The sequence below is a fragment of the Garra rufa genome, chromosome 7 (genome assembly GCF_049309525.1).
Source record: "Garra rufa chromosome 7, GarRuf1.0, whole genome shotgun sequence".
Classification (NCBI taxonomy): Eukaryota; Metazoa; Chordata; class Actinopteri; order Cypriniformes; family Cyprinidae; genus Garra; species Garra rufa.
Window position 1 is genome coordinate 41,631,275 of NC_133367.1, and position 12,320 is coordinate 41,643,594.

At 35.6% G+C, this 12,320-nt stretch overlaps 1 protein-coding gene across 1 annotated transcript in view; it reads right to left on the bottom strand.

Moving 5' to 3' along the window:
- The window catches only part of LOC141338169 (E3 ubiquitin-protein ligase RNF123-like), a 201,681-nt gene that overhangs the window by 186,154 nt on the left and 3,207 nt on the right, over positions 1-12,320 (bottom strand). The window contains exons 3-13 of the mRNA XM_073843723.1: positions 7,627-7,706; positions 6,572-6,666; positions 6,250-6,304; positions 6,040-6,125; positions 5,680-5,766; positions 3,492-3,559; positions 3,215-3,340; positions 585-699; positions 372-476; positions 165-290; positions 2-85 (exon numbers count right to left, since the gene is read on the bottom strand). Of these exons, the coding sequence (XP_073699824.1) occupies positions 2-85; positions 165-290; positions 372-476; positions 585-699; positions 3,215-3,340; positions 3,492-3,559; positions 5,680-5,766; positions 6,040-6,125; positions 6,250-6,304; positions 6,572-6,666; positions 7,627-7,706 (1,027 nt within the window). The remainder of the gene's footprint in view (position 1; positions 86-164; positions 291-371; positions 477-584; positions 700-3,214; positions 3,341-3,491; positions 3,560-5,679; positions 5,767-6,039; positions 6,126-6,249; positions 6,305-6,571; positions 6,667-7,626; positions 7,707-12,320) is intronic.

Sequence of the window (12,320 nt, forward strand, 5' to 3'; positions counted from 1 at the left end):
CCAAATCAGGGATGATGGGAGAGAAGCGATAGGCTCTCAGCAGGGACATCATCAGCTGTTTGAGACACTCGCTCACCTCGTGGTCCTTCAGAAGCAGAAGAACAAATTATAACCTCAAATCTCATTCCAGGAAAGGCTTTCAATTGAACTTTTTGAGTCTTCACCTCCATGAGAAGCCAGAAAAGGTCCAGCAGCTGTTGTATAAGAGGATGTTCGTCGACAGATCCTCCACCCTCCAATATACCCAATAGGAAGTTCATCAGCACGTCCTCCACTAAGTAGACTTTACACTAGAGAACACACATTATAAAGCCATAAATAAAGTGGTTTTGGAACGACAATGGTTTTACCGAATCTCTTGTGTGATTTACCATGAGGGGTGCAAAGTGGTTGAATATATGCGCTAGGGTGACCAGGATGGTGGGATCTCCTTGAATCTGCCAACTGCCGCTGTCTCTCTCCACAAGCTTGTCCTCCTGACGAGAAACGAAACCAAAATGTCTTCTCATACAGTTTTGTTTTCAATACTCATACATCACACTTTTGTGAAGCAACACCAGTCGGCATGAGGTCCCTGTAGGCACCTGTGTGTCGATGGAGGTGGACAGAACTGCCTTGAGGTATCCCAGAAGCCTGGTGGCTTTGATGAGGTCAGTGGTTGGAGGGCTTTGAAGAGGAAGGTAACCTTCCACAGGGTACGTGAGAAACAGATGGGTTAAGGGTTTTAGAGGTTTGTGGTTGGTCTATGGGTTTTTTCACGTTTTGTTTTTGTTGTTTAAACAGGCGAGACATTGCAGGTGAACAGGGTTTAAAAAAAATCAACTAATACGGTCTCTATGTGGTTGACTGAAGGCTGAGATTGGGTAGCACTATTAAAACGTGTTCTGGGCAAGCTGAGGGCTTGTTATAAGTTACTATTTGGCTGAGATTTGGGTCAGTTATGGCTCATGTCTGTAGTCCAGATTTGGGCCACACAAGGGCCATAATTCTTTGCTGCATTTGGACCAAATGTAACTGCTTGCTTGGCCTAGAGCTGGGCCAGACGTCAATTGCTATGTGGGTAGTTATCGCCTTACTTACCCAGTTGATTGATTACATTGATAATTGCAGACATTTTGTATCACAAGTTTTAGAAAATCTTAGGTTTAAATATGCAACTTAAGTCATTATTTCACGAAATATGTGCTAATTTTGCTCATTTCTAGTACTAAAGTCAGTTTCGACATATTTGACATATTAGAGTTAAATGTTGTAACAAACGGAATTTTTCAGAAAACAATTTATTTTCACAATTTTTGGGGTGAATAAAATGTTTTATATAACCAAGCAAATTATATATGAACAAAGCCCTCAGTAAAAACCTTCAGGAAATAGACAGGAATAAAAATTGTAAGTTTGGTCTGTGTAAGTGCTACTGAAGTGGAGATTTATGGCTAAGTGTAGGAGAAAAAACTCATTTAGAGAAAATGGCTTTGAAAAATATGCACTGTAATTAAAACCTGTTCACAAATCAGATAAAATGCTATAAAAACACTTTTTATTCATGTTTTCTTTCCACTAGTTAAAAAAAAAAATATATATATATATATTTTTTTTTTTAGGTAATTCCAATAAATATAATTACATTATATTATTAATATTTTTTTAATTAAATTTATTACAATTTTTTGTTATGTCCATAGAAAGCACATTAAATGTAAGTAAAGCATCAAATAAGTTTCAAATAAGTTTTAAAATAATTTTACATTGTCATTCAGTGTAACACAGTATTTACGTATAAAAAAAATTAACCAACATGCTTATTCTGACTTGTACATATTAAAATATCTAAAAGAATAAGGAAGCATAATAAATTTAATTGTGTTTTAAATTAGTAAAAAATTCTTACTGACACAAGTGTGCAAAACCTAGAATAGTGGCACATTTGAAAACGAATTAGTATTTGGGGTGAAAGTAATTCGTCTTTTAATGTCATAAATTGTTACACTGAATGACATTTTAGTGGGTGTCTTCTGTAAATTAGGGAAAAATGTATGATATTTATTTTTGCTCAGAAAAACAAAAACAAAAAAGCTATTAAATTAAACAGAAAACTTTTTAATTTTTTTTTTTTTGGAAAATACAACAACAATTTAAAGCAATATTACACTTTTGTTTTTATGTTTAACCCTTTTTCATCTTTGCCCATCTACTTTTATTCTGACGTTTCTAATAAACATTACATTATTTTCCAACTAACTTATTATATTAAATGTAAATATATGTGATGTATTTTTAATAAACTGCATTACATTATTAAAAATAAATCACTTAAATGTTATCATTTTCAAATGTCTTATTTTTTTATTCACATTTTCAAAACAAGTTTTACTTGAAATAAATATACAGTAAATTATTATAAAATCATATATAACACATTTATAATAAATATATTACAAATTATTAATGAATAAAACATTCAACAATAATTTAAACAAATTAAAGATTCAAATGTAAAATATACATCTACTTTTATTCTGAAGTCCTATAATTAAATGTAAGATTCAAGCCGTATTATGAACATTATTCTTCAATAAATATATTAAAATTTATTTAACATATTTAAAACTGTATATAATTTAATATAATTATTTAATATAATTTAAAATTTATTCTGAATACTTACAAAATTGTGACCCTGGACCACAAAACCAGTCATAAGGGTCAATTTTTTTTTTTTTTTAATTTAGATGTATACATCATCTGAAAGCTATATAAATAAGTTTTTTCCATTGATGCATGGTTTGTTAGGATAGCACAATATTTGAGTTGAGATACAAGTATTTGAAAATCTGGAATCTGAGGGTGCAAAAAAAAAAAAAATACTGAGAACATCGCCTTTAAAGTTGTCCAAATAAAGTTCTTAGCAATGCATATTACTAATAAAAAATAAGTGATATATGATATATTTACAGTAGGAAATTTACAAAATATCTTCATGGAACATGATCTTTACTTAATATCCTAATGACTTCTGACATAAAAGAAAAATCGTTCATTTTGACCCATACAATGTATTTTTGGCTATTGCTACAAATATACACATGCTACTTAACACTGGTTTTGTATTCCAGGGTCACAATTAACTATGATTGTAAAATACATTTTTACACATCACATAAATGATATAACCATATAAAATCTGTCTGCATATGCATAGAAATAAAAAGGATATCTGAGAGGACGGCTGCCGAAATTGAAGGCTACAGACTCTTTGAAGGAAAGACTGATCGCAGGGAAATATGCGACGCCCGGCCCCGTCTTAATATTGCTGAACGCAACACCAAGAGACTGTCCGTTTCTAAAAAGAGAAAGTAAACATTTCTATTAACGCCAGTTCATAGATATTTCCACTAATGTTTACTAATTATAATTTCACATCAGATGCTCATGCTTTCATGCTTTTTTCTTATGAAACTGTAGCATGCATCCAATAATAAATCTATACTTACAGACAAAATGTAATGGTTGCCTCATCCAGATCTATCAAACAGCTGACGATATCGCCAGCAGCCCAGGACTAAAGCAAAAGAAATTACACAAATCAATAAAGAGAGGCTTTGTGTTACAGTGATTATAATAATAGTCAGAATTGAGTTTTTTTCAAGACTGTCAAAGACGTTAAAGAAGTTCACTTCCAGAACGAAAATTTAAAGATAATGTTCTCACTCCTTTCTTCAGTCGTGAAGAAATTATGTTTTTTGAGGAAGACCATGTGGTGTACTTCGATGGTGCCCTGAGTTTAAACTTTCAAAATGCAGTTTAAATGCGGCTTCAAAGAATCCCAAATGCGGTTGTAAACAATCCAAGCCAAGGAAGAAAGGTCTTATCTAGGTGCTGCAGTTTATAGTTGTCATTTTCCTTTTGTAAGTATTTTTCTAGATGTTATAAATGTGTAATGTCTCAATGACATGCAAGCAAACAACAAGGGGTTTTGGCCACTTTTATAGCTGGTCAGGCTGGTAGACCAGCTGGAACAACCAATTAAAACCAGCCTGACCATACTCCCCAGGCTGGGAGACCAGCTAAACCCAGCTACTTCCAGCTTAAATCAGATAAATCCAGCCAACCATTTTAGGCTGGTTTGAGCTGGTAATCCAGCCTGGTCTAAACTGGTCATAGCTGGTCAGCAAGATGGTTTTAGATGGGTTTTGCCCACTTCCTTAGCTGGTCTGGCCAGCTGGAACAGCCAGCTAAAACCAGCCTGACCAGCTTAGCCAGGCTGGGAGACCAGCTAAACCCAACTACTTCCATCTTAAACCAGATAAGTCCAGACAACCTTTTGAGGCTGGTTCTATCTGACAATCTACCTTGGTCTTAGGTTGTTGTAGCTGGTCAGCAGGCTGGTTTTAGAGGAGTTTTGGTCACTTTCTTAGATGGTCTGGCTGGTAGACCAGCTGGAACAACCAGCTAAAACCAGCCTGACCAGCCTAGCCAGGCTGGGAGACCAGCTAAACCCAGCTACTTCCATCTTAAACCAGATAAGTCCAGCCAAACATTTGAGGCTGGTTCTATCTGATAATCCACCTTAGACTTAGGTTGTTGTAGCTGGTCAGCAGGCTGGTTTTAGAGGAGTTTTGGCCACGTTCTTAGCTGGTCAGGCTGGGAGACCAGCTAAAGCCAGCTACTTCCGAATTAAACCAGCTAAAACCAGCAAACCAGCTTAGGCTGGTTTTAGCTGGTAATCCAGCCTGGTCTAAACTGGTCGTAGCTGGTCAGCAAGCTGGTTTTAGATGGGTTTTTTTTAAAGCCAGCCTGACCAGCCGATCCAGGCTGGTAGACCAGCTAAAGCCAGCCTGACCAGCCGATCCAGGCTGGGAGACCAGCTAAAGCCAGCCTGACCAGCCGATCCAAGCTGGGAGACCAGCTAAAGCCAGCCTGACCAGCCAATCCAGGCTGGTAGACCAGCTAAAGCCAGCCTGACCAGCCGATCCAGGCTGGGAAAACCAGCTAAAACAGCCTGACCAGCCGATCCAGGCTGGGAGACCTGCTAAAGCCAGCCTGACCAGCCGATCCAAGCTGGGAGACCAGCTAAAGCCAGCCTGACCAGCCGATCCAGGCTGGTAGACCAGCTAAACCAGCCTGACCAGCTGATCCAGGCTGGGAAACCAGCTAAACCAGCCTGACCAACCGATCCAGGCTGGGAGACCAGCTAAAGCCAGCCTGACCAGCCGATCCAGGCTGGGAGACCAGCTAAAACCAACTACTTCCAGATTAAACCAGCTAAGACCAGCCAACCATCTTAGGCTGGTTTTAGCTGGGGGGTTTTCAGCAGGGTGTTGAAAGCAGTTATTTTGAGTTAGATGCCAAATGTTCTCCTCAAAGTAAAAACTAAATAATTGTTTCGCTTGATAAGACACTTCTTCCTCTGGATCATTTACAACCGCATTTGGGATCGTTTGCAGCTGCATGTAAACTGCATTTTAGAAGTTTAAACTCGGGGGCACCATAGAACTCCACTATGGAGAAAAATCTTCAAATGTTTTCCTCAAAAAACATTTTCATTTTATCTGAAATTTTTTGTTCTGGAAGTAAACTTCTTTAAACAAACTTTGACCAAACTGTCAACGTCAAATAAAATTCACAAGGACAATTTGAGCCTGACCGCTAAACTGAAAGTGCGAAGTGTTGCGTTTTCACCTTGCCATAGTTGGTGGTGGTCACATTCCATTTGCGAACTCTGTTTCCGTCGTATGCGTACGAGTCCGGCGTGTCCCCGACCCCTTCCTGAACACAAACGCAGATCCAAAGCATACCGTATCTGTCATTAATCGACTTGAACAAACCAATTTCACAGATGGATTAAGCCAAACCTGAGATTTAAAAAAGGATTTGGAGAGCAGAGCAAACAGTTGTCATGTAATCTAGATTAATCTATGTGATTCCTGCGGCTTGGAAAGCTTCCCACAAGAGAATATGCTATTTGTACAGCTCTGCACTCTAGAAGTGACCTCTAAATGTTGAGTTACTTCAGTTTTAAACACCAACGGAGGATTGTACCTCTTGGTTGAATCTGCAGTTCAATGTGCACCATCCGATTTGCATTAGGCCTTGAGATGAGATGAGAACTTCATAGACCCATTTCCCTAAAACCAATTACAAACAATTAAAACAGTACTGCGGTGGTACGATAGTATAGTAATTAGGTTACATTTACATATACAAGTGTTTTGAAGAAAATACGGTAGAGTTTAGTTATTGAAACGTTACCTCTGTAAACACATGTGGTGGCTCTGATGGAGCTGAAGTTACTGTGGCCGATGACCTTCAAACCAGAACACATTTAACATCAAACAACACATCTGTCTGAAAGGGTCACAATTGAAATTGACCCCATTTGATTTCGTAATCAGTTCCCTGGTGTTAATGTGCACGATTCATTCAAACTGATTTACGTCTCACTTCTCACCGACTTCAATCAATCAATTGATGTTTAACAGTGAACTGACCGGAATTCAAATTATTTAAAAGCAGAATTGAATTGTTAGTTTACTTGCCAAAAATAAAATGTATAAAATGTCAATGTTCTCACCCCCAAAAGGTCATCATCAACAAACAACAGCCCTTCAAAGCCACTGCTGTGATCCAGAACAACAGTTGAAGGTCCAAGGCAGCCTTCTATCTGATCTGTATAGTGAAAGAAATCAAAATTTAAATAAATTAATATATATTAGTGAATATATTGGATAGTAATGTATTATTTCAAATGTGACCCTGAACCACAAAACCAGTCTTAAGTAGCACGGATATATTTGTAGCAATAGCCAAAAACACATTGTATGGGTCAAAATTATCAATTTTTCTTTTATGCCAAAAATCATTAGGATATTAAGGAAAGATCATGTTCCATGAAGATTTTTGTAGATTTCCAACCGTAAATACATCAATACATAATTTTTGTAATTCGCATATACGAAGAACTTCATTTGGACAACTTTAATGATGATTTTCTCAATATTTAGATTTTTTTCCACCCTCAGATTTTTAAATAGTTGCATCTCAACCAAGATTTCCTATCCTAACAAACCATACATCAATGCTTTGGATCATGTATAAATATCAATTTTAAAAAAAAATCAACCCTTATGACTGGTTTTGTGGTCCAGGTCACATATATTACATAAATTAATGAAAGACATCACTATAATCAACAAACAAACAAATAAATAAATAAATGTTACAGTGTACATTATCAATGTTAATGTCAAACATTATTCAAAATAAAAAAAAAGTTGGCTCTTCCAAGCTTTATAATGGCAGTTGAGATTTTGAAGTCCAACAAAGTGCATAAATCTATCATAAAAAGATTATGAAGTTTCAAATATTGGTATTTTTTCTTAAACAAACGCATCAATAAATTTCAGGCATTTATTATCCCATCAGAGTTGTGTGGAGCACTTTTTATGATGAATTTATGCAATTTATCAGACTTCAAAATCTTAACAGCCATTCACTGCCATTATAAAGCTTGGAAGAGCCAGAACATTTTTAATATAACTCTGATTGCATTCCTCTGAAAGAAGAAAGTCATATAAATTTTTTCGTGAACTATGCCTTTAAGAGAGTATGTGTAAGTGTTTGTCTGACCTCTGCTGTCCTCAGTGACATTATCTTCAGCCAGAAGCTTCTCCAGATGAGCTCCGAGATCCTGGAATGTCAGGGTTTTTCTACAGGGACGAGACACGACACCAGTTCAACTGATCCTCACACAACATCATAAGAGATTAGCTGCGCTTGTCAGCTCACATACTGAAGAACCTAGATAATGACTGATTGATCTAACCAGAAATATAACAGAAAACTAAAATGATTTATAAAGTAATTAACACACTGGGAATCAAAATATTAAAAAAGTGGAAATAAACATGAAAAAGGTGGAGTCTTCAGCATTTTGAAAAATATTATACAAGGAAACATTTTGATGCAAAAAAAGAATGCTGCACTATTTCTGACCTAATTAGCATATTTATGATTTGTAAATTGTACAAAGCAGCCTAGCAACATACAAAAACAGAAATATCTTACAAACTACATAGCAACACCCGACCAACCACCCAAAACACGTTAACAAAACTACAGTAACATGCTAAAAGTAAAAAACACACACAGACAGCCTTAGCAACTACATTGCAACATCCTACCAACCAACTAAATAAATACCCTATCAAAACTCAGAGCAAAAAAGTTAAAAACACAGATAATACCTTAAAGCAACACCCTATCAACCACTCAAAACTCCATAGCAAAACCATATCACATGCTAAAAGTATGAAAACAAGCCAAATACCTTAGCAACTACAAAGCAACACCCTACCAACCAACTTAACACCCTAGCAAACACATAGCAAAATGCTAGAAGTGAAATACACACATAATATCTTAGCAACTATATATAAACACCCTACCAACCATGTTAACACCCTAGCAAACCCACAGCAACAAAAAACTGACAGAATACCTTTGCAACTACATAGCAACACCCTACCAACCACTCAAAACACCATCTGCTAACCCATAGCAACATGCTAAAAGTAAAAAAACACACAGAATACCTGAGCAACTACATAGCAACACCCTACCAACCACTCAAAACACCATCTGCTAACCCATAGAAACATGCTAAAAGTAAAAAACACACAGAATACCTTAGCAACTACATAGCAACACCCTACCAACCACTCAAAACACCATCTGCTAACCCATAGAAACATGCTAAAAGTAAAAAACACACAGAATACCTTAGCAACTACATAGCAACACCCTACCAACCACTCAAAACACCATCTGCTAACCCATAGAAACATGCTAAAAGTAAAAAACACACAGAATACCTTAGCAACTACATAGCAACACCCTACCAACCACTCAAAACACCATCTGCTAACCCATAGAAACATGCTAAAAGTAAAAAACACACAGAATACCTTAGCAACTACATAGCAACACCCTACCAACCACTCAAAACACCATCTGCTAACCCATAGAAACATGCTAAAAGTAAAAAACACACAGAATACCTTAGCAACTACATAGCAACACCCTACCAACCACTCAAAACACCATCTGCTAACCCATAGAAACATGCTAAAAGTAAAAAACACACAGAATACTTTAGCAACTACATAGCAACACCCTATCAATCATTTAAAACACCATCTGCTAATCCATAGAAACATGTTAAAAGTAAAAAACACACAGAATACCTTAGCAACTACGTAGCAACACCATACCAACCATTTAAAACACTATCTGCAAACCCATAGCAATATGCTAAAAGTAAAAAAAACAAACAGAATACCTTAGCAACTACATAGCAACACCCTACCAATCACTCTAAACACCATCTGCAAACCCATAGAAACATGTTAAAAGTAAAAAACACACAGAATACCATAGCAACTACATAGCAACATCCTGCCAACCATTTAAATCACCTTCTGCAAATACAGAGAAACATGCTAAAAGTATTAAAACAAACCAAATACCTTAGTAACTACATAGCAACACCCTGCCAACCATTTAAAACACCTTCTGCAAATACAGAGAAACATGCTAAAAGTATTAAAACAAACCAAATACCTTAGTAACTACATAGCAACACCCTGCCAACCATTTAAAACACCTTCTGCAAATACAGAGAAACATGCTAAAAGTATTAAAACAAACCCAATACCTTAGTAACTACATAGCAACACCCTGCCAACCATTTAAAACACCTTCTGCAAATACAGAGAAACATGCTAAAAGTATTAAAACAAACCAAATACCTTAGTAACTACATAGCAACACCCTGCCAACCATTTAAAACACCTTCTGCAAATACAGAGAAACATGCTAAAAGTATTAAAACAAACCCAATACCTTAGTAACTACATAGCAACACCCTGCCAACCATTTAAAACACCTTCTGCAAATACAGAGAAACATGCTAAAAGTATTAAAACAAACCAAATACCTTAGTAACTACATAGCAACACCCTGCCAACCATTTAAAACACCTTCTGCAAATACAGAGAAACATGCTAAAAGTATTAAAACAAACCCAATACCTTAGTAACTACATAGCAACACCCTGCCAACCATTTAAAACACCTTCTGCAAATACAGAGAAACATGCTAAAAGTATTAAAAAACAAACCAAATACCTTAGCAACTACATAGCAACACCCTGCCAACCACCTAAACATCCTAGCAAAACCATAGAAACATGCTAAAGTATGAAAACCCAAAGAAAACCTTAACAGCTACATAGCAACATCCTAACAACCATGTAAATACCCTAACAAAACCAAAACAACATGTTAAAAGTAAAAATAGCAACGTGCTACAAGTAAAAACACACAGAATACCTTAGCAACACCCTACGGACCACACAAACACTCTTGCCAAACGAAATGGTAAAAGTTAAAAACACATAGAATAGCTTAATAACTGCATAGCAACACCCTAACACTCAAAACACACAATAACACAACCATAGCAACATGCTAAAAGTATGAAAATACTATTACTACTAATCAGGGTTTCTGCATATATGAACAAGTGAAATTTAAGACCTTTTTAATACCTCCTTTTATGAAATTTAAGACCTAAACCTGTAATGGAAATAGATATTATATTACATGCATATATGGAATATTTAATGTGTTTAATGTAAAAAGTAAACAAAATTTCATGGCTGTCATAAATTAAATTTATTACTACGATATACAGTGAACTTTTCATATCAGCAGATACTATTCCATACAAAATATCCCCATAAAAGTACCACTAGAAATATCTGATGTAAAAAAAAAATTCTGAAGCAATATTTTCATCAGTGGTCTATTAGCTTTTACATCTTAAATCTGCATATTTGATTTACCTTTATAAAGCCCTCTTTTTTTTACTTTTGAAATGTATGCATTACCTTTGAAATTTATTTTATGAATTCATCAATAAATTCTAAATGGCTGTTAGCAGTGAGATTACGTAATTTACAATGCAAAATTAAAAGTGAGATTAATGTTTTAAATACATTTATTGATTTATAAATATATAAATTAGAAATGTTGGGTGTGGAGGCATACTTTTAAACACCCTAAACTACCAGCAGGTGGCGGTAAGTCACTTCATGAGCGAGTTATTTCAACTGATTCGAGCAAAAAGCTGAATCATAGCAAAACGTTGCTAGGAGAATGCTTCTGCTGCGATCCTTGTTTGGAACTATTTTCGTTGGTGAAACAGAACAAAAAAGTGAAAATATTTTGTCTAATATGTAAGTAACTACTTGACTAACTACTTGTTTATTGAGCTAAAATTAATGTAACATTTGTAATTGTGAGATTTTTCAACAAAAAGCTCACTTGGTATATTACTGAACTATATCATGTTATAAATGAACTATACGTTTAAAAATAATGCAAATAAATTTAAATAATAAATTTTAAATTTGATTCTTTGCTAGTTGCTTTTGTCACTTCAGTTTTAATCAGGCGGTTTGTTCGGTCGAGTAAGTAAAAAAAAAAAAAAACATTTTAAAAGTATCTCGAAGGCTGGCGGTCAGCTAGCTCGACCTCTATTTATTATTATTATTGATAACATTATATACAGAAAAGGGTAGTTTGACCTGTATTCTGCTACTGCGTTTCTGTCTGAAGACGCAGTAACTTCCACAGAGGGAGAAAAAAAAATCTACAGTTGTTAGCAACTGGCCTTAGCCAAGCCCTATGTAATTTTTTTTTTAAGCTAATTATCGCTAAACTTGTACTTCCCCATAGCTAAAAAGTTAAATCCATTTTACTCCTGCGGTACAATCCGAGAGAGACTCGCGCCAATAACAGAAAGCTGATTGGCTATTGCATGTTGGTCTCATTTGTAGTTTAAATACAGCAAATTATATTTGGAATAGTGAAATAAAGAACTACAACACCACGGTCTAAGTAAGGGATAATGTACAGGCAGCCAGTAGTTATCGCAGAAATAAGCCCCGACAGTGTGATCAGGACCCGACGCGAAGCGGAGGGTCTTGTATCACACTGAAGGGGCTTATTTCTGCGATAACTACCGGCTGCCTGTACATTATCCCGCTTATTACACGGCTACTTGCCACATAAGGAAAAAAAACTGGACATGAATATGAATTTGAAACCTTTTATTGGCATATTTGTTTTAAATTAACATTTTTATCCTTCCGCGAAACGATATAGTACCACGTGACGAACATTCAAACTATGTACGTTAGTAAGATAATTTAAATAGATTAATGTCGAAATTTTCCATTGTTAATTGTGGTTGTCCAG